We start from the raw sequence: 21,052 nt of genomic DNA, 5'->3' as shown, positions 1-21,052 counted from the left end.
CCGGGTTCACGCCATTCTCCTGCCTCAGCCTCCCGAGTAGCTGGGACTACAGGCGCCCACCACCTCGCCGGGCTATTTTTTTGTATTTTTTTAGTAGAGACGGGGTTTCACCGTGTTAGCCAGGATGGTCTCGATCTCCTGACCTCGTGATCCGCCCGTCTTGGCCTCCCAAAGTGCTGGGATTACAGGCTTGAGCCACTGCACCTGGCTTGTGTTTTGTTTTTTAGAGACAGAGTCTTGCTCTGTTGCCCAGGCTGGAGTGCAGTGGCCGGATCTCAGCTCACTGCAAGCTCCGCCTCCCGGGTTCACGCCATTCTCCTGCCTCAGCCTCCCGAGTAGCTGGGACTACAGGCGCCCACCACCAAGCCCAGCTTTTTTTTTTTTTTTTTTGTATTTTTATAGAGATGGGGGGAGGGGTTTCACCGTGTTAGCCAGGATGGTCTCGAACTCCTGACCTCGTGATCCGCCTGTCTTGGCCTCCCAAAGTGCTGGGATTACAGGCGTAAGCCACCGCGCCCGGCTGGCTTTTTGATTCAAGGCACCTTTTAAACTGTGGCACAGAAAGGAGAAAGCCAAAATAAGAAAGTGGTCACACTGAGCTAAGGAGATAGAAATTAGAGTTCAAGGCGCTGTTGAGTCGGATTGCATTTATAGACAAGAGAACTATTTAGAGATGGGACTCTAGAAATCTGCACAGGATTACCTCGAGTCTTTGGCCAAATACAAAGCTACACATATTTAGAGGAATACTTTAAAAGGTTAGGCAAAGAACAGCTGGGAACAGATCAACCCTAGGAGCACACGAAGGGCTGTGAGACAGTTGAGTACAGGCCACTCAGAGTGAAGAGATTTTGTTTAGCTCCCCAATATTAATTAGAGACTCCAGGTATGACATGCTTTAGAAGTAGGTCCAATCTAACTCTACACAAAAGGCTATTTTAGACCTGCTTTAACAAAGATAAGACGCTTATTAAAAAGCAAGCGGTTATGCATGTAATTTAATTACCCGCTAGAACAAAATTTAACACTGTCTTCCAAAATTCAGAACTCAAAATTGTAACACCCATAATATCCAGCATATAATTTTTAAAAAGCTAGATAAAAAAGCAAGAAAGTCCATATTAGCTAATAAAAAGATAGCTAATCAAAACAGAACAAAAATGGACAAAAATGGTGGAGTTATCAGATGACCACCTAAAAATGAGTATTCTATGTGTATTTGTTCAATTTTTTTAAACCATGAACATTGTGAACAGCGAATAGAAAATATCAATAGGGACCCTTCAATGAAGATATGGAAATTCAAAAGTTGAAAAATGCAATTCTGAAATAAAGAAAATGCTATAGATTAGACATCACAAAGAAAATGGCCAGCATACACTGGAAACTACACAAACATAGACAGGGGAAAAGGATGAAAAAGGAAGAAACAAAAAAAACGACAACTTCAGCGACATGTGGGCACCACTAATTGGATAGAAGTGGTCTATCCTAATTTTAACTAGAGTCCTGAAAGAAGAGAAAGAGTGAGGGGGAAAGGTGGATATATTTGAAGAGAAAATGGCTGAAAATTGTTCACATTAAAGGAAAAATATAAACATATAGAACTGAGAAGTTTAATAAACTCTAAGTAAGACACTCACACACAAAAATGACACCACAGGCTATCATAATTTGATTTTCAAAATCAATAAAGAAAAGGTGATCTTAAAATCTGCCAAAGAAAAACATATAACAAATACATAAAGGGCACAAAAATAATCAAGAACAACAACAACAAAAACTGCCCCGCTTGCATTTTAAATAAGATTAGCCAGGAGACAATGGAATACCTTAAAGGGCTGAAAGAAAAAAAATAGATACACTTTCAACATATCCTGTGAAAATATTGACAAAGGCACCAGAGGAACATAATGAGAAAGTAAAAATCTTTCCAATTAATTGTGCTGGAACAACTGGATATCACTATGAAAGGAAAATTGAACTTCCATTTCTACTACACACCATTCATTAAAAAAAAGAAAAGAGATGGACTATTGGCCTAAACACAGGTGAACCTTCATGACTATGGGTAAGCAAAGCTTTCTTAGAACACAGAAATTAATAATCATTAAAGAAAAAGTTAATAAATTACATCTCATAAAAATGAGAACCTCTGCTCATTAAAATACACCACTACAAAAACAAATTGTCATGCAACAGACTGGGAAAAAGTATTTGCAAAACATGTGTCTGACAAAGGACTGGTATCCAGGACAGATGAAGAACTGCTAAGATTCAACAATAAAATACAAACTATTTATAAAATGAACAAAATGTTTGAACAGTCACATCACAAAAGACATACAGATGGCCAATAAGCACATGAAGAATAAGTGCTCAAGATTTAGAGACATCAGGGAAATGAAGAATTAAACTACAATAAGATACCACCATACACTCACCTATAATTGCTAAAATGAAGAAGGCTGACAACACCAAATCCTTAAGATGTAAATATGTTGATGGAGGAATATAGAATGATATAGCCACTTGGAGCAAAAAAAAAAAAAAAGGTCTAACAGTTTCTAATAAAACTAAGTCAGTAATTCCACTCATAGGTATTCATCTCAGAGAAGTAAAAGCAGCAGTCCATTAAGAAACTTGGATAAGAAAGTTCACAGAAGCTTTATTCAAAAGACCCCAAAACTGATAACAACCCAAATGCTCACCACCCAGAGAATGAATAAACAAATCATTCTGCATTCTTAAACAAAACAAAAGCAAACCAAAACCACTCCACGGCAAACAAAAGGAGCAAATGCCTGATACACACAACAGCATGCGTGAATATCAAGAACATTTGCTGAGTGAAAGTACAGTTATACAATAGTGCATTCGGTATGAGTCCACATACATAAAGTTCTAGAATATAAAAAAAAATTATTCTAAAAAGGAAATAAAAACAGTTGTACTGTTGGAGGAGGTGAGAAAGGTGGGGGTAGAAGGGATTGACTGATGGGGGAAGAATGTTACTCTCTGGTAATGGTAATATTCTTTATCTTAATAGGATATTAGATAATGCATATATATGTATTTCTCAAAAATTATCAAATGGTACACTTGAATTATGTAATTTGCTATTCTATGCAAATTTTACCTAGAAAAGAAACTTACAAATAAATATTAAAATATTGATAATGATAAGGAGCTTCAATGTTTACTGATGTCTGCATCTACTTTGAAATGTATCAGAAAATAAGAAGGATTGATGTACTGGCAGAAGAATGAATAGATATGTGATAAAGCAAAGATAACAAAATGTTAATGGTAGAATCTAGGTAGGTTGAATTACTGCTCACTGTGTAATTCCTTAAAATCTTCCATATATTTGAAAACTTTCTTAGTAGAGTTTTGAAATATAAAAATTAAAATGAAATAAGACATTTTTAGATTAAAATAAAGAGAATTTGTCACCAGCAGATGTACATCACCAGAAACATTAAATAGTTCTTTAGATTAAAATGTTACCAAGAATGGATAGTGTCAGAAATAAAAAATAAGCAAATAAATTTTAAAAATGTTATCAGTTCTTAACTTCTTAGAAGACAGTTATTTAAAGCCAAACTTTCACAATACATTGTGGTACCTGTAACTCATGCAAAACCAAAATGTATTATAGCACAACACAAAGGATGACAGGGAAGAAATGGAAATATGCCATAGCAAGTTTCTCATAAAATATGTAAAGTGATTAATTCAAGACAAACCGATAAGTTTAGGGAAAATATTATAAACTCTAGAGAAAACAAAACAAAACAAGCCCCAAACAAAGAGGAAGAGCCAAAAGTCCCCAAAAAAGTGATAAAATAAAATACAATGAAAATACCAATTAATCTAAAGGAGATAAAAATAAAGACAGGTAGACAACAAATAGCAAGATTGCAAACTTAAAGGCAGTCATATTCATAATTAAAGAAAAATGGATTAAACATTCAAGTTAAAAAGTAGAAATGATCAGATTGGATCCAATACCCAATAATATGCTGTAAATAAGAGATATACATTAAGTATAAAGTATAACAGTATAAAGATGCTGATAGGTAAAATAAAAGAATGGTAAAAACATATACTAATTATAAGAAAGCTTGCAGTGAGCCGAGATCGCGCCACTGCACTCCAGCCTGGACGACAAAGCAAGACTCCGTCCCCACAACAACAACAACAACAACAACAACAACAACAACAAAAAAGGCTGGAATGGCTACATTCATATTAGACACAGAATATTAACAGAAAAAAATGGACATTTCACAATGTAAGAGTCAATTCATCAAAAAGACATGTCAATCCCAAATAAGCATGTATTAAATATCACAGTTCCAAAATACATGAAACAAATACTGGCAGAACTGAAGAAAGAATTGGAAAAATCCCTATTATACATAAAGATTTCAAAACCATTCTCTCTTTTAATAACTGAATAACAAAGTATATTGGAAAAATCAGTAAGGATATTGAAGACATGAACAACATTGACACCAATCGTCTTAGTTGACATTCACTGGACATCACACTTCAAACTACCAAATATGCGTCTTTTTCAAATGCATAGCAAACGTTTACCAAGATAGGCAGTCTGCAAATACTTCTTTTTTAAAGTACCAATAAGCTTAAAAAGAATAAAATCATGCAAGGTACGTTCTTTGGATACATCATAACTAAATAAGAGATTAGAAATTAGAATCAAGTGTGCAGCACTGTGACAAAGCTCTCATTCCCCATTCCCTCAGTTTTCACAGATACCCTGGAAGTTGTACCTGAAGGATAAGAAAAGGAAGGCTTGTACCAGTTGATATACACAGCCAGCACTGAGTCCAGAACTTGAACCCAGGTCTATCTAGAACAAAAACCTATGTTTCTCCACTCCATAATGTAGTTCTTTCAGGTAGTTCTAAGTCGGAGACACCTGCTCCCAGACTTTTATCTTCATTTCTAATTGTTTACATTAGCTAAACTTATATGACAACATGAAATGTTACGAATAACTTTATCAAGAGTGAACATAAAGCCAACACTAAAATTCAAATGAATTTTCATATATAATGTAGTAAAGCAATCTAGAAAATTCCAAGTGTGTTTAAATTAACACATGTCAAAATAACCTTTAGGTCAAAAAGAAATGAAGAGAGAAATTAGAAAATATTTTGAACTTAATAATAACAAAAACTCAACATTTCAACATTTGTTGGATTTAAAGTAATCCTATGAGGAAAATTCATAGCTCAGAATACTTATATTAGAAAAGAAGAATTACTTAAAAATCAATGATACAGCTTATACTTTAGGATGATTGACAAAAAAGAAAATGAAATGCAAAGTATGCAAAAAGAGGAAAATAAGTATAAAAATAAAGTAAATAAAACAAAATATATAAACAACAGAGAAAAGTCAATAAAAATATGTTCATTGAAAAAATTAGCAAAATTGAGAAACCCTTATCTTGACTGATGAAGGACAAAAACAGGCAAAACACAAATTACTAACATCAGGAGTGACAGTGGAGCATCACTAAAAATCCTGCAGACATTAAAAGGATAATAGGAAATAATCTAAAGAAAAGTATGCCAATAATGTGACAACTTAGATGAAATAGAAAAAAAATGCCTTGAAAGCCAAAACTGCCACAAGAAGAAACAGAACATCTCAATACTAAAAAGGACACTGAATTCATAATTAAAAGCTTTCCCAAAAAGAAAACAACAGCCCAGATAGATATATGAGTAATTCTTTTGAGCAAGAAATAATACCACTTTTACTCATAGGCTTTCACATAATCACAGAAGAGGGAACATTATCCAGCTCATGTAATGAGACCAGCTAAACCCTGACATTAGTCACAGCATTACAAGAAAAGAATGCTACAAACCAGCATTCTTCATGAACAAAGATATGAGCAAAATTTGGTGAAACCCCGTCTCTACTAAAAAAATAAAAAATAAAAAATAAAAAAAAACAAAGAAAAATTAGCCAGTGTGGTAGCAGGTGCCTGTAATCCCAGCTACTCAGGAGGCTGAGGCAGGAGAATCATTTGAACCCGGGAGGTGGAGGTTGCAGTGAACTGAGATTGCGCCACTGTACTCCAGCCTGGGCAACAAGAGGGAAACTCCATCTCAAAAAAAAAAAAAAAAAAAAAAAAAGAAAAGAAAAAAGAAAAAAATTCTTAACATGAACAACAATCTGCGACAAAATATTGGCAAATCAAATCCAGTAATATATACAAAGGACAATAAATCATGACAATATGAGGGCTTATTCTGGGCATGCAAAATTGGATGAACATTTCAAAATCAGTAAGTATAAATCATCACACTGAGAGATTAAAAATAAAAACATATAATCCTCTCAATAGATAATCAAACAAAACTCAACACATTCATAAAAAAAATTCTCAGCAAACTAAAAATGAAAAAAAACGCTCATGAAAATAAAGGTCATCTACGAAAAAATCCTATATATAAAAACTGAAGCTTGCCCTCTAAATTTGGAAACAACACAAAGATGGCTGCTCTCATAACTTCTACAGAACATGGTACCGGAGGTCCAAAAGAGTGAAATGGACAGGAAAAAGTGATTAAAGTTATGAAATTTAGAAAGGAAGAAGTAAAAATCTGTTTTATTATGGAGACACAATCAAGCATATGGAAAATCCTAAGAAACTAAACAAACAAACACCACTCTAAAGTTCAAAAGGTCAAGATCAATATATAAAAATCAATTAATAGCATTTTCAATGAACAACTGGAAAATGAAAATTTAAAAAGTACTATTACAGGCCGGGTGTGGTGGCTCATGACTGTAATCCCAGCACTGTGGGAGGGAGGCTGAGGCGGTTGGATCATCTGAGGTCAGGAGTTCGAGACAAGCCTGGTCAACATGGAGAAACCCTGTCTCTATTAAAACTATAAAAATTAGCCAGGTGTGGTAGTGGGGACCTGTAATCCCAGCTATTCTGGAGGCTGAGGCAGGAGAATCACTTGAACTCGGAAGGTGGAGACTGCAGTGAGTCGAGATCACTCCACTGTATTGCAGCCTGAGTGACAGAGAGACTCTGTCTCAAAAAATAAATTAGAAAATAAAAAGTACTATTACAATAGCATCAAAAACAAAACATTTAGGCATACATTTAACAATATGTATGCAAGACTTGTACAATCAAATCTAAAAGAAAAAATGCTGAAAAATGTTAAGATCTAAATAAATGGAGAGATATAGTATGTCCATGGATTGGAAAACTCAGTATTGTAAAGATTTCAACTTTCCCCAGACTGATTTATAAATTAAATACAATCAAAATATCAGCAGGCTTTTATGTAGAAATGGACAAGCTGATACTACAATCTATATGAAAAAGAAATATGGCTCCTAAAATAGTTGAATCAATCTTCAAAAAGAAAAAAGGGGGACGACATACAGTATTTGATTTCATGACTTACTTTAAACTTTAAAACTATGTTAACCAGGATAAAGTGGTACTGGACTAAAGACAGATAAACAGATGAACAGAGCAGGGAATGCAGAAATAGATCTACATTCATAGAATTAATTTTTGGGCTGCTTTCAGAACAATTCAACAAAAAAAGGAAAGATTTTTCGATATGATGTGAGAACAACTGGTTATCTATATGGAAAAACAAAACACTAAACATTAACCCAATACTTCAGAGTATGGGGAAAAAAAAAAAAAAACTGGATCATAGGCTTAACTCTAAAAGAAAAATCTACCAATCTTCCAGAAGAAAACACAGAAGGATATCTTTCTAACCTTAATACCTTTCTAACTTTAGGCAGAGATTGCTAATACTGAATTTAGAAACCACTAAGCATAGAAGAAACTGATAAAATAAATGCCATCAAAGTTTTAAAGATTCTGTTTAAAAGAAAATGAATTCACAAACTGGGTGATAATATTAACAACTCACACATCTGACACAGGAGTTTTATTTGAGAAATATAGTATCTGTGTGTATATCCTAACATATATTAAATTTAAAAACAAATGACCCAATAACAAAACTGAGCTAAAAATTTTAACAGATACTTCACAAAAAGATCTATTAGTTAATGACCAATAAGGCCATGAAAAATTGTTCATATCATTGGTATCCAAGAAATGCAAATTTAAAATACAATGTAATAACACTATGCATCCATTAGTATGGCTAAAATTGGAAAGTTTGACAGTTCCAAAAGTTGGTGAGGAAATAGAGTGCCTGGAATTTGTGTACATTGCTAGAGGACAGGTAAAATGGTACAACCTCTTTGGAAATTGGTGTGGCAGTTTCTCATAAAGTTAAACAGTCACCTTGCCTTAGTCCTTATCATGCTCTTATTATAAAACAATGGGCCAGGCGTGGTGGCTCACGCCTGTAATCCCAGCACTTTGGGAAGCCAAGGCAGGAGGATCACCTGAGGTCAGGAATTCAAGACCAGCCTGGCCAACATGGTGAAATCCTGTCTCTAGCAAAAATACAAAAATTAGCCAGGCATGGTGGCACATGCCTGTAATCCCAGCTACTTGGGAGGCTGAGACAGAAGAATCGCTTGAACCCAGAAGGCAGTGATTGCAGTGAACCGAGATATGCCACTGCACTTCAGCCTAGGTGACAAGAGCACAACTCTGTCTCAAAAATAAAAAATAAATAAAAATAAATACATTAAAAAAAAAAAACAACTGCCTCCTCTGTAATACTTAGCTTTAACTGACTATAATGAAATTTTGCTGTCAATAAGACCTATACCAGTGTCTTTCTCTCATTCCAAGTGTTAGTCTTTTCTTGACGTCCTTTTCAGGAAGTACATAGAACGCTTTGTTAATAAATTTAGAGTAGGCCCATACATGTAATGTATGAATGTGAACTCAGATATAACCTCTGAATTTCAGCATTAGTTGGCCCAGAATAGAAGCCAAGTGAACAAAACCACAGCTCCTCTGCTACCAATGGACGTGCACAGGTAGGGCTAAAAGGTGACTCTGTATCAGCTTTCAGCACAGATCATCTAGTTGACAGGGTCCACCTGTCACCTCACATTCCTGACGCTGTCCTTAATACAGCATTTAGAGCAGGAGCTTCTGTAAAAGGGGAGCTACTCCAGTAGCTCTGGGAGGCAAACCTGTGCTTCACTCCTACATTACACATTGCTTTGATTGTTTTGATCCTATTCATTTGACAGTAAGTTATTAATTTATGTCACCTTCCAAAATTATTCCCCAGGATACATCCCTCAGAAGACAATCCCCACAAAAAGCTCCATACTTAAGAAATCTGGAGTCAAATACATATGAAAACATCCTGCCACTATAATCCAATTTCCTGCAGATATTCCTGTCAAATGTTCACATATTAAATACTTGAATGGGTCCTAACTAAAGTAACTTGATTTTGTTTAATCCAGCCATGAATGATACTTATTTGACGATAAAAAGCCTTTGTCAAATAATACTTATGAAAATCTTATGGAAATAATGAGTTAATATTTATTGAGCATTTCATATTAGGTATATATGCCAATAACTGTGCTGAGTACTTTAAAACAACCTTATGAGGTAGTGGTATTATTGTGCCTACTTTAAATATAAAGAAATTGAGGCTCAGAGAGATTTACTTTTCACAGAATTAGGATGCGCAGAAACCAGAATTTCAACACAGGTGGTCTGACTCTAGAGCATCATAACGCATCGCAGGACAATGCTGATTCTTAGCAGTGTTCCCGAGAACTCAATTTGGGAAACTGCCTTACATCATGTACTTCAGTCTTTCCTTTTCACACTGGCTTCTGAGGAGCAGAAGCAATGAATTACCCTGAATTGATCCACTAAGACTTCATACGAGGCATATACATTTCAGGCCTTTGCTATATAGTTTTTAAATTGTAATGAAAGTTTGAGGTGAATCCTGTTTTTCATCAGCTTTAAAAAAGCATTAAGTCTCACTGTAAAATGTAACAATTATGTGCTATTTTATTCACTTTTGAATAAATATTACGCCCTCTATATACCACAAGCAGGATGATTCTGAATGACCTGATTCTATGTGTGATAACTCATCACTGCTTTTCTCAAGACCATTGAAAACATCCTTCAAGGGATTTTCTGGGATTCTATGTTAGGTGAGAGACACAAAGAAAATTTTAGACACAGTCTGTTTTAGGAGCAGCACTTCTCACAAGAAGGCTTTATAATTTTCATTTATTGTAGAATAATGTAGTACTACCAACATACAAATCATGTTCATATCATTTAAAATCATAATTTAAATGATTTTCATTTTAGCAATTGTGGCTACTGGTATATTATAAACCTGCTTAAATACTGATACATAGTGTTTAAAATGATATTATAATTATGTATTTTTTTCTGAAAATAAGCATTTAATACCTTCATTCACTGCATACAATTAGATGGCTGCTATTAGTAATGTTTTACAACTACAGATAATACTTCTAATCATGTTAAAAGATATATAATTCTCTTTCTGTTATTTGTTCAGGAAAAATTCCAAAAGTATTAGGTCAGATGATGAAAACTTTTTTATGACTCTTGAACTCTACCATGAATGATTTTTAAAAGGGTCTTAATAATTCACCAACAATATGTGGCTCTACCAGTTTTTTCTATCTTTGATAGCTTTGAATATTTTCTTTGTTTTTAATTTTTCACAATTGTACAGACGCAAAATTGTGTCTCATTGTAATCATGTCGATTTTTTTAGCTACATTTGGGCAGTAGGGTACTAACAATATCAAAAACAATATCTTGAGTATCTTTATATAGATGAAAACTTTCATATTTTTCATTTAAGTTTGATTCATTACTGTGGGTTAGATGCCGTCGGGCTAGGCGCTGGAGCTCTCTTGTTCTCAAGCTCTCCTTTTGTCCTTATTCACCACAAAGTTACATTTGGAGTTGAGAGATTCATCACTGACTGCATCTATTACCTTTCTGCTTCACCGTGGCTGCTTTGGCAACTTCGCCTTTGGCACTTCTAGCATGACAGACATAGCTGCGCTTGAGATCCTCAGAGGTAACTTTCTTGATGCTCAAAATCTGAGTTCTTGTTTCATCTTCCGTTCTACTGTGACTTATACTAGAAATAGAGGGAAGCAAATCAAAGCATTTGAGAGTGACTCAAGCACTATGGACTGTGTATGAATCAGACAAGTAAGCAACCACAGACCCCTACTACAGGTGAGGGCAAGGAAGGTTGATAAGCTGAGCTACCTACAATGCAGCAATTACAAAGTATTAATGGTAAGATTCTAATACTATACTATACCATCTACACTACACACTATGCCATTGTCTAGACCAAATCCCAACACCGGCTTCTTTTTATAGATCTCTCTTCAAAACGAAATGTCTCTTTTGCTTAGATCTCTGAGCCAGAATGCTGTATCAGTTTAGAGAGAAGCTTCTGGGGCCAGGTGCTTTTGGGTTTTTATCCAGGATTTGTTAATTTCTGGCTATATACTTTGGGTGAGATAACTAACTTTTTCCAGGTCTTAGGTTCCTCTTTTGGAAAAGAGGGAAGTCGTAATGCCCATACAGTGCATTACATGTATTAATTTATTCAGGAATTCTGAGGACTGAATACGCTAAGGCATGAATATAAGAATAATGCTTAATAACTATTCATGTAGGTATTATTGTTATCCCATAGGAATAGTTGTTGCATTTCAGTGATTCCCAAAGCATGGATTCTGAACACAGCTAGAATATTGTGGTCAGAAATCTGAAATCTCGTGGTTAAATCCTAATATATAAAAAGAGGAAGCTGTTATGAACAAGTAAACTTTGTAAAAATAAATATATCCAACTGTCAGTGAATCGGAGATCAAGTGCTTTGGGTCCAAGATCAAAATTTAAAATCCCTTTGAACTCCTTTGCTCATCGCAGAGAAAAATCTCTCTGCTACAGCTGACTGCCATCTAGGTTCTCTTTTTAACTAGGCTTCCTGTCAGGTATGAGAATTTGGTTAAGGGCTCTGATTGGTTTAGCTTAAGCTTAACTCCACTGCTACCTATGAACACTGAGTACGTTTCAATAGCAGCAAGGTGGAACAACACGACTTTCCTTATTATTTATTCACTATTATTATGAGGATGGGATGCAAAGTGTTAACAATTCCTAAAAAGATCAGTGATTCTCCCCGTGAGCCTCCAGCCACATTACTTTGTCATGTAGCTGACCAGCTGCAAAGTTTTAATTGGTGCAGTGAGCCAACTGCTGTTTGGTAACGGTGCACTTCATTTACCGTGGAACCTTCTGTCTTCAAGGACTCACACTTTCCACTTTGCCAATGCCTTAAAAAATCAGGTTTATTTAGGAATAAAATGTTATTTTATTTTAAAAGTGAGTTATATTACCACCCATCTACCTTTAAAATAAAATGTAAATTACACAAATATATTTAGTTAATATTAAAAATTACTAATTGTAAATATAACTATAGGTTATATGAGTTAAGAAAGAGGAGAGAGGAAATGCATGCTCACTGCAATGCAAAAAAACAAAACCTAATTACCTAAGGCACAAATACATAGGGCCAGACACTAGGATTGAGAAAAGGAAAAACACAACTACACTGATAGGTTTCCACATACCCACAACCCTCGATCGTGGCCTTTTTATGGATATAAGATATGTATTCCCTCTACTTCCATGTGGGTATCATAAATGTGTGAATCTTGCTGGGCTTAAGACAATAGGGTGCATGTCCTGTGGACAATCTGATGAAGATGCTCAGCCTCAGAACATTCTAATTCAGTTCTCTACTAGTTATCAGGCAGCATCTGTTCCTCGCATTGCTAGTCCAGTAACCCTGTTTTGGGATGCAGCCACCAAAGATTTGAAAATCTTGCCGATTTTTGTGATAGGGAAAAATGAGAATTTTCATTTTCGTTGACTAGAACACACATCAGAGATCATTAAGTTGAGAAAAAAAAGTTAGTCACTCCCTTGCTGGCCCCCATGATACCTTTCATTAATGGTGACGTCAATAGGGATGTCATCAGGTTTTTTTCCATCAATGGTCCACCAAACCTCATTGCGAGAATCCATCAGAAAACTAAAATAGACTGTACAGGGGATGAGTAGCTCCTCTCCTGAAGAAAAAAAAAAAAAAAAAAAAAAAAAAGAAAGAAAGAAAAGAAAAATAAAGACGAAGGTAACCCATTAGTGTTTATCCTTCACATGGCTATATTGGTTCTACTCTCTGACTAATCAGAAGCTACGAGTTATGTGTACCTGAAACCCTGCTTATGAGTAATTCTCTAGTCGACTCCCATAAGGTAATGTACCATACTTCATTCCAAAACAAACAAGCAAAACCAAATAAAGAAGCCCATTAACTTTGTATAAAATTACCAGAGTGACCGTTTTTAATATAAATATATTCTAAAATGATGATATTTGTTTAAAAAGTCTCCGACAAGGCTAGGCATAGTGGCTCACACCCGTAATTCCAGCACTTTGGGAGGTTAAGGCAGGCGGATCACCTGAGGTCAGGAATTCAAGACCGGCCTGGCCAATATGGTGAAACCCTGTCTCTACTAAAAATATAAAAATTAGCCAGGCGTGGTGGCGCACACCTGTAATCCCAGCTACTCGGGAGGCCGAGGTAGGAGAATTGCTTGAACCCAGGAGGTGGAGGTTGCAGTGAGCCAAGAATGTGCCACTGCACTCTAGCCTGGGCAACAGGGTGAGACTCCATCTCCAAAAAAAAAAAAAAAAGTCTCTGACAATATCCTTTTTAGCCCTAGACCTCCATAGACTGCTCTTCTCCTTTGTTCTTTTCCTCAAGAAGGGTGACTAAGGATAGGTTCTCCATATCTTCAGTCCTTGGCCAGGAAAGAGAGATCTGGCTGACGAGGCCCACCTTGAAATGCTCCAGCTATCAGGGTGCATTCAATAAATTTCAAGATAACTTAAAAATAGAAAACTCTATGCTATCCCTCTGAGATGGAACATGAGGTTAGGGAGATCCCTAGGCAGAAAACAGTAGTAACAGCAGCAGCAGCAACGTACTTACTAAGAACTTTGTACAAGTTATTGTGCTAAATATTTATATTTATTAATGGTCTTATTTAATCTTACGAAAGCCCTATGAGGTATTTTTTAAAATCGATGTTTTCCAAATGTAAAAGTTGAAGCTTAAGGATGCTAAATGATATTCCTAGGTTAAATCATTAAGTGAAGGGCCAGGATTTGACCTAGACTGACCTTACATCCCAGTTTGCCTAGAACAGTTCTGTTTTACGCCTGCTTTCCTGGTTACCTATATTAATAGGTAGTGGCTATGTTTACTCCCAGAAAGTGTGCTAGTTTAGATGATGAATTATATCGCCACCCTAATTTGAACTTAGGCTTATCTGACTGAGTGGCCATACTCTATCTACCCTCCCAATGCAATGTCCTTAAGTTTTTTTCCTCCAGTTTTCCGTATCTATATGTCACTAAGAAAGACAAAGGGAACATGGATTCAACAATCGTTCTGTCAGCATAGTTTGATAGGTAGACAAATATATTTATGTTATTAATTAGGGTATACCCTGGCAGCAGGAAGAGTATTCACATGACTATATAAGCCATAGCTAATTCTAGGAAGTTCAGCCTCTTGCCGTGTTCTCTGTGCTTCACAAAGCAAGTCATATTTCAAACTTCTCTTGATTTTTTTTGGCATTGTTCTCCATCTATGTTGATCATTATTATCTTTTTTTTAGAGTAAAATCGAATTTCTATGCCAACATATACAACATACAAGATCAATTGTATCTTTATTATTGTTTGTTGCTATAAATTTATTCATACCAGGAAAAATGTCATATTTAAAATTCTCAAAATAGTTTTGGCACAGGTCAAATCTCATTTTGTTAAGTCCTGAACTCTTTTAATTGGGTTTTTTTTTTTCTTTTTTTTTTTTTGCATCAGCCTCTTCCCCAGCCACCCCGGCCCCCCTGCTCCAGAATGCTTTGCTGCCTGCCTTGATGCCACAGCTACTTTTACTCCTACTCATGTTAATTCTAGATAAACATAAACATTTAATGTGACAGCCTTTCTACCCAACTGTGCTCTGCAGAAATCATGCAGCTCTTCTGCATGAAGACTTAGCATCCCTACCCCAAAGAGGACTCCATACAATTTTTCTGATGCTTATTGGCAAGAGGAACCAAATAGAAATAATCAGAAGGATGCACAAAATGTACCCTAAGATTGCTTATAATGATCAGTGTTTTAAGGTCTATAAAGCTTTATGCCTCCGTGTTCATCCAAATACTGGATGGCAAAGAGGTCCACATCCATGTTCCACATCCGTGTTAACTTACTGGCAAACAAATGGTGCTTGTGCATCATCCAGTTCAAGTCGCCAGCTGCAAAAATGCACAGCGAGCACATGAGGACCCCACTGCCGTGTGGGTAGGGAGCACCCTCAGAAACATCACCCTTAAGTTACTGCCACTTGAGCAGCCTAGCAACTGCAGGCATGTCAGACAGGTTGTACTTATGGCTTAAGGAAAGTGAGCTGAAGACTTCAAAGATCCTTTAGATAGGGCCCAGAGATACTCATCGGGGCTGTATGTGTCTTGCACCCACCACTCCATAAACTTTTTGATTTTTTTCATTCTCTGATACATATCCTACATACTCCCTACCGACCACAAAATAGGCACTGCCTGAAACAAGAGGTGTTTCAAGTGGAGGATGCATTTTGACAATTCCTGTGTTTGTCAGCTTTCCATTAACAACTACATACCTCTTTTTCCACTTTTTTTTTTTTTTTTTTTTTTATTGAATGGCATCCTCTCAGTTGTTTTCACCCATTAACAACAGACTATTATCTTTAGCACATTTTAAACAGATGCTCTTTTATACCTCTGTGAAAGCTGTCAGAGTCAAAATGCAGTCACTTGTGCCACACTCTAACGAAAAACAGTTGGGAGGTTACATAAAAGGGGCCCTCACGCACACATGCCTATTATAAAAACTAGTACAAGGACTCTGAACACCACTATCTTGCACAAAGGCCAGCATGATTCTTACACAAACAATATTTCTGCGAGGAGGTCTGACCACCAATTGCCAGTCAAGCTTGTACTGATGTTACCCTGTTACTGATTCTTATAACCAAGGATAATTATTTCTAAACAACTTATGTAACCTTCCTCACTTTGCCTTTCAAAACTGTTATGTTCCTACATTTTCTGGGCATGACTATGGTCCCCGCATGGGATGCCATAGCAGTCATATTCCTGGATTGGTATCTGCAATTCATTCCTGAATAAATCCTTTTCTTTTTGGAGAGCTATTCTCTTTGTTGTTATTTAGGTTAAAACTTCTCATTGGGTTTGGACTGAATTTATTATAAGTGATACAACAATACAACATAGAAAATGTTAAAAATTTTCTATAGCTTCCTATTCACTTAACCGTGGGAGACTTTGAGTCAAAAGAGCAACACCTTATCCCTTATTTGGTCAGTTATCAATGATTTTTGTCTATAGCGAAAAATTATGAAAACTAAAAGAAGAACCAAAGAGCCACAGTAAGCATTCAATAGTATTCTGCATCAAGGTCCACTAGTTTTATCAGTTGTTACCTATTATATCCACGGTCTTGCCTTCAAGATCCACCACCGACCTTTCATAATGGAGTGGGAGCTTGAAGGATGTCTAAATCTTCTGCTCATGTTGCAGCCTTGGTAAACCAAAGCCCTGTACAAGCTAAAGTTTGCATCAAACAGAAATCACTAACCAGTATAGGAAGATGGCTAGCAGAGGGAGAAGGGAGCAGATAACCGAGGGTGAGGCAAAACATTCTTGAGTTGCCCATGGCATCAGTGAAGTAACTGATATCCAGAGCTGCCTTGGTTTCTGACATTTCAGTTTCAATTCATGTGTTTCTTTACAACAGTGGTCTATTTTCTTGCATTAACTTAAATGACATTTTATTCCTTGTAATTAAGAGAATCTAAGTGAAATTCAGAGACAGAGCTGTAATTACCTGGTTCTTTCTCATACACCACATGATCATTAGGTGAATGGATCACAGGGGGCACTGCATTTTTTGGAGAGCCTGTGTTAGAGGAAGTAAAAAAGGGAGATGATGTTAAATCACGTAGCCTTATTAAAAAATCTGCCCTTTTTTGAACCTTGCCTAACTTCCTGGCATAGTCTGTCGGTTGTTTTAGAGAAGGCCTACAGTCCAAGATATACCCAATTACTGCACTTCATTCATTTAAAACAAGCAAAGCATAAAATAAAGGAAATACAGATTTGATGTCTGCTCCCAGTTCTTGACATGGGCTCCTAAATCCCTTGTGATTTCCTGTGTGATAGGGGTAATAGGAGCATCTTTTGTTTTAACATTGTTCTAGTCCCAAATTCCTAACACAAGAGCTTCTGAGACCTTTGGAATCTCTGGAGTAATGGGTGGATTTTACATGCTAATGAAATGATTGGTGGCTAGGGTTCCTATATAGCTTCTGGATGAGTGCTAGTAGCCAGAAATACCATAGATGATTAACACAATCTCCAGCCTCTCACCCATTTCTGGAAGCTTGGGAGTGTGACTGAAATTTCCAGTCCTTTTACTCAATAATGCCTGTGTGATAGAATCTCCATAAAAACCCTAAACAATCAGGTTTGGAGAGTTTCTGGGTTGGTAAGGACATCTAGAAGCTGGGAGGGTAGACCTCTGAACCCAGGACCCTTCCAGACCTCACCCTATGTATCTCTTCATCTGGATGCTCATTTGAATCCTTTATAATATCTTCTATAATAACCAAGTAAGGGAAAGTAAAAGGTTTTCCTGAGTTTTGTGAGCAGTTATACCAAATCACAGAACCTGAGGAGGAAGTAGTAGGAATCTTCAGTTTGTAGCCAACTCAGGGAGAATTGTGGGTAACCTGGAACCTACTGCTTGTGATTGGAATCTAAAGTAGGGGGTGGGGCAGTCTTTTAGGAAGGAGTCCTTCACCTGTGGGGTCTGTGCTAACTCTGGACAACTGGTGTCAAACTGAGTTAAACTGTACGACATGCAGTTAATGTCCTCAGAAAAGGTGAGAATTACTTGGTGTGGAAAAGCCACACCTTTAGTGACAAAAGTGTTTTGAGCATAGAAAAAAATAGTTTTCACTTTACAAAGAAACAAATAAAACATACTAAATACCCTCCATGCGTCAGGTCAGTTTGCTTAACAAAGCTTTCCAAAGCTTGCATGAGATAGATGTCTTATGTTACATAATACCTAATTGCTTTCATGCCTTAATCAGTTGTTTCTTCTCTCTGTATTTCTTCACAACATTACCCAAACTGTCTAGTATGCAACCTGGTTAAATAAGTATTACATTAATGAGTAAATACATGGAGAATTCACAATCATGATGTGAAGGCCGGCACATTAGCCTACTTGATGATGAGTTATCAGTTGAATGTTTGTTTATGAGATTGCTGCTCTTTATAATAGTCAATACTCCTAAATTTTAAAAAATAATACATTGAATAGAGTTGTTAGTGTTGTCTTCAAAAGTATGAGCTCCAAAGATTTAATAACCAAGTTCTAATCCTGATTTGGCCATATATTAACCATATAAATATGCAAAAGCAAAGTTACTTGGTTTTTCCTAATTTTTGAAAAGCTAATTTTTCATAACTCTAAAATGAGGATAATTAAATCTCATATCACAGTTTCAATATGAGAAATAATATATATTAAGGATACGCTACTAGCATATAATAAATGCTCAATACTTTGAAGCTTTAAAACAACAAACTTGTGTTGCTTGAAATTTGAGAAAGAAACCCCCAGTGCCCAGATCCAGCTGTGAATTTTTAAATCTATTAATCAGGGTGACCAAATATGCTTATTCCCAACTCCCCCAAAATGCATACTTTTAAGTACATATATTAGAAACAACTGCCAAGATGAATACAAGATTGCATTATTCATTTGACTTCTAAAATTTAGTCTGTTTTTTTCTTATGAATTAATCCCCAACTCAGCATTATTTAGAAAGTAAGCAGAAAAAGAAGAGAAGTGATCACAATATTGTTTGAATACTATTCGCACTACATGAAAGCCTTTTTGTTGCTAACTTACACTACATCATGTCAGACCAGTAGAAAAAGCTCTGAGCAGAGACCCGGGATTTAGATTTACTTCTTCAAGTAATTCACTAAGTGTCTCTAAACAGGTTACTTCCTGTCAATGAGCCTAATATTTTCATCTATTAAAAGATGGGGTATGACAAAATAAGACCCAAATATGCTATCTTTCTTAATATAGTGGACACAGTGGTATTGAGGGGTCATCCCCAAAAGCCATATATCCTGACACTACTTCTCTATTTCTGGGTTTGCTAGGAGTTTGTCAACTCTTAAGAATTGCCCTTTCTATTGTGAATAGTGCTGCAACAAACATACGTGTGCATGTGTCTTTATAGCAGCATAATTTATAATCCTTTGGGTATATACCCAGTAATGGGATGGCTGGGTCATATGGTACATCTAGTTCTAGATCCTTGAGGAATCGCCATACTGTTTTCCATAATAGTTGAACTAGTTTACAATCCCACCAACAGTGTAAAAGCGTTCCTATTTCTCCACATCCTCTCCAGCACCTGTTGTTTCCTGACTTTTTAATGATTGCCATTCTAACTGGTGTGAGATGGTATCTCATTGTGGTTTTGATTTGCATTTCTCTGATGGCCAGTGATGATGAGCATTTTTTCATGCACACGTATGTTTATTGCAGCACTATTCACAATAGCAAAGACTTGGAATCAACCCAAATGTCCATCAGTGACAGACTGGATTAAGAAAATGTGGCACATATACACCATGGAATACTATGCAGCCATAAAAAAGGATGAGTTTGTGTCCTTTGTAGGGACATGGATGCAGCTGGAAACCATCATTCTTAGCAAACTATCACAAGAACTGAAAACCAAACACCGCATGTTCTCACTCATAGGTGGGAACTGAACAATGAGATCACTTGGACTCAGGAAGGGGAACATCACACACCGGGGCCTATCATGGGGAGGGGGGAGGGGGGAGGGATTGCATTGGGAGTTATACCTGATGTAAATGACGAGTTGATGGGTGCAGCACACCAACATGGCACAAGTATACATATGTAACAAGCCTGCACGTTATGCACATGCACCCTACAACTTAAAGTATAATAATAATAAATAAATAAATAAATAAATAAATAATAAAAAAAAAAAGAATTGCCCTTTCCACTTTCCTAGTTTCTCATCCCCTATTCTCTTAGTGCAAAATAATGGTTGAACATTATTGCCAGCAAATACCTTCAGCAGTAGCTACAGCAGTTTCAGTATATAGAAAAATAGAGTTTACTTAATCCAAATAAAATACTCTTTTGACAAAAGTGTTGCACTGATTCTCCACTGCTTGCCTGAAACTGCATTAATACAATCTGAATATTTTTAAAAATATTCTCAATCAATTTTAGTTCCAGAGTACAGATAAAGACACAGGCCTTGTTCAAAGTCATGTTTCTAATAAGTGGCAGTGACAGAATTTGAACGCAGATCTGTCTGGTGCTCCTTTCCCTCCCCAAACTACCTTTACTTCATTCATTCATTCACATATTCATTCAGTTGACCAATAATTACTGAATGCTTACGATGTGCATGGAATTGTTGAAGGTTTGAGACAGTGCTGTAAACAAAAAACATGAATCTCTTTTCTTATACAATTTACATACCAGTGTGTAATAAACTATTAAAAACCATAACAACATTATCACATGCTTGTTGTGTGTACTGGATACTAATCACACTTACCTACTACCTTTACAGTCAGAGTCCTGGTGAGATGAAACGTACGTCCATTTTCTGGATATGTAACAACACATGTGTAATTTCCATTATTTGAAATAAAGGCAATGAGGAAACTCAAGTTCATACCTTCGGGTATTACATTATTAAAATTCTGTATTTTATAACAGCCCTAGAAAAAGTAAAAAAAAAAAAAAGTTTACTTTTTA

The 21,052-nt window shown here is 36.1% G+C and overlaps 1 protein-coding gene across 11 annotated transcripts in view; it reads right to left on the bottom strand.

Moving 5' to 3' along the window:
- The window catches only part of IL1RAP (interleukin 1 receptor accessory protein), a 147,597-nt gene that overhangs the window by 19,052 nt on the left and 107,493 nt on the right, over positions 1-21,052 (bottom strand). For 10 of the 11 annotated variants that reach the window (XR_004182356.1, XM_031663869.1, XM_031663875.1 and 7 more), the window contains 4 exons: positions 20,850-21,015; positions 17,039-17,110; positions 13,017-13,143; positions 10,978-11,126 (listed from right to left, as the gene is read on the bottom strand). Coding sequence is in view for 10 of the 11 variants with exons in the window: in XM_031663869.1 (XP_031519729.1) it covers positions 10,978-11,126; positions 13,017-13,143; positions 17,039-17,110; positions 20,850-21,015 (514 nt within the window). In the remaining variant the exon portion in view is untranslated. Of the gene's footprint in view, positions 1-10,184; positions 11,127-13,016; positions 13,144-17,038; positions 17,111-20,849; positions 21,016-21,052 lie in introns of those variants that run through there. The other variant, XM_031663878.1, reaches the window with a different exon arrangement.

Source organism: Papio anubis, chromosome 2 (genome assembly GCF_008728515.1).
Source record: "Papio anubis isolate 15944 chromosome 2, Panubis1.0, whole genome shotgun sequence".
NCBI classification, from domain to species: domain Eukaryota; kingdom Metazoa; phylum Chordata; class Mammalia; order Primates; family Cercopithecidae; genus Papio; species Papio anubis.
The sequence above is the reverse complement of the archived record's forward strand: the minus strand, read 5'-3'. Positions and strand labels throughout refer to the sequence as shown.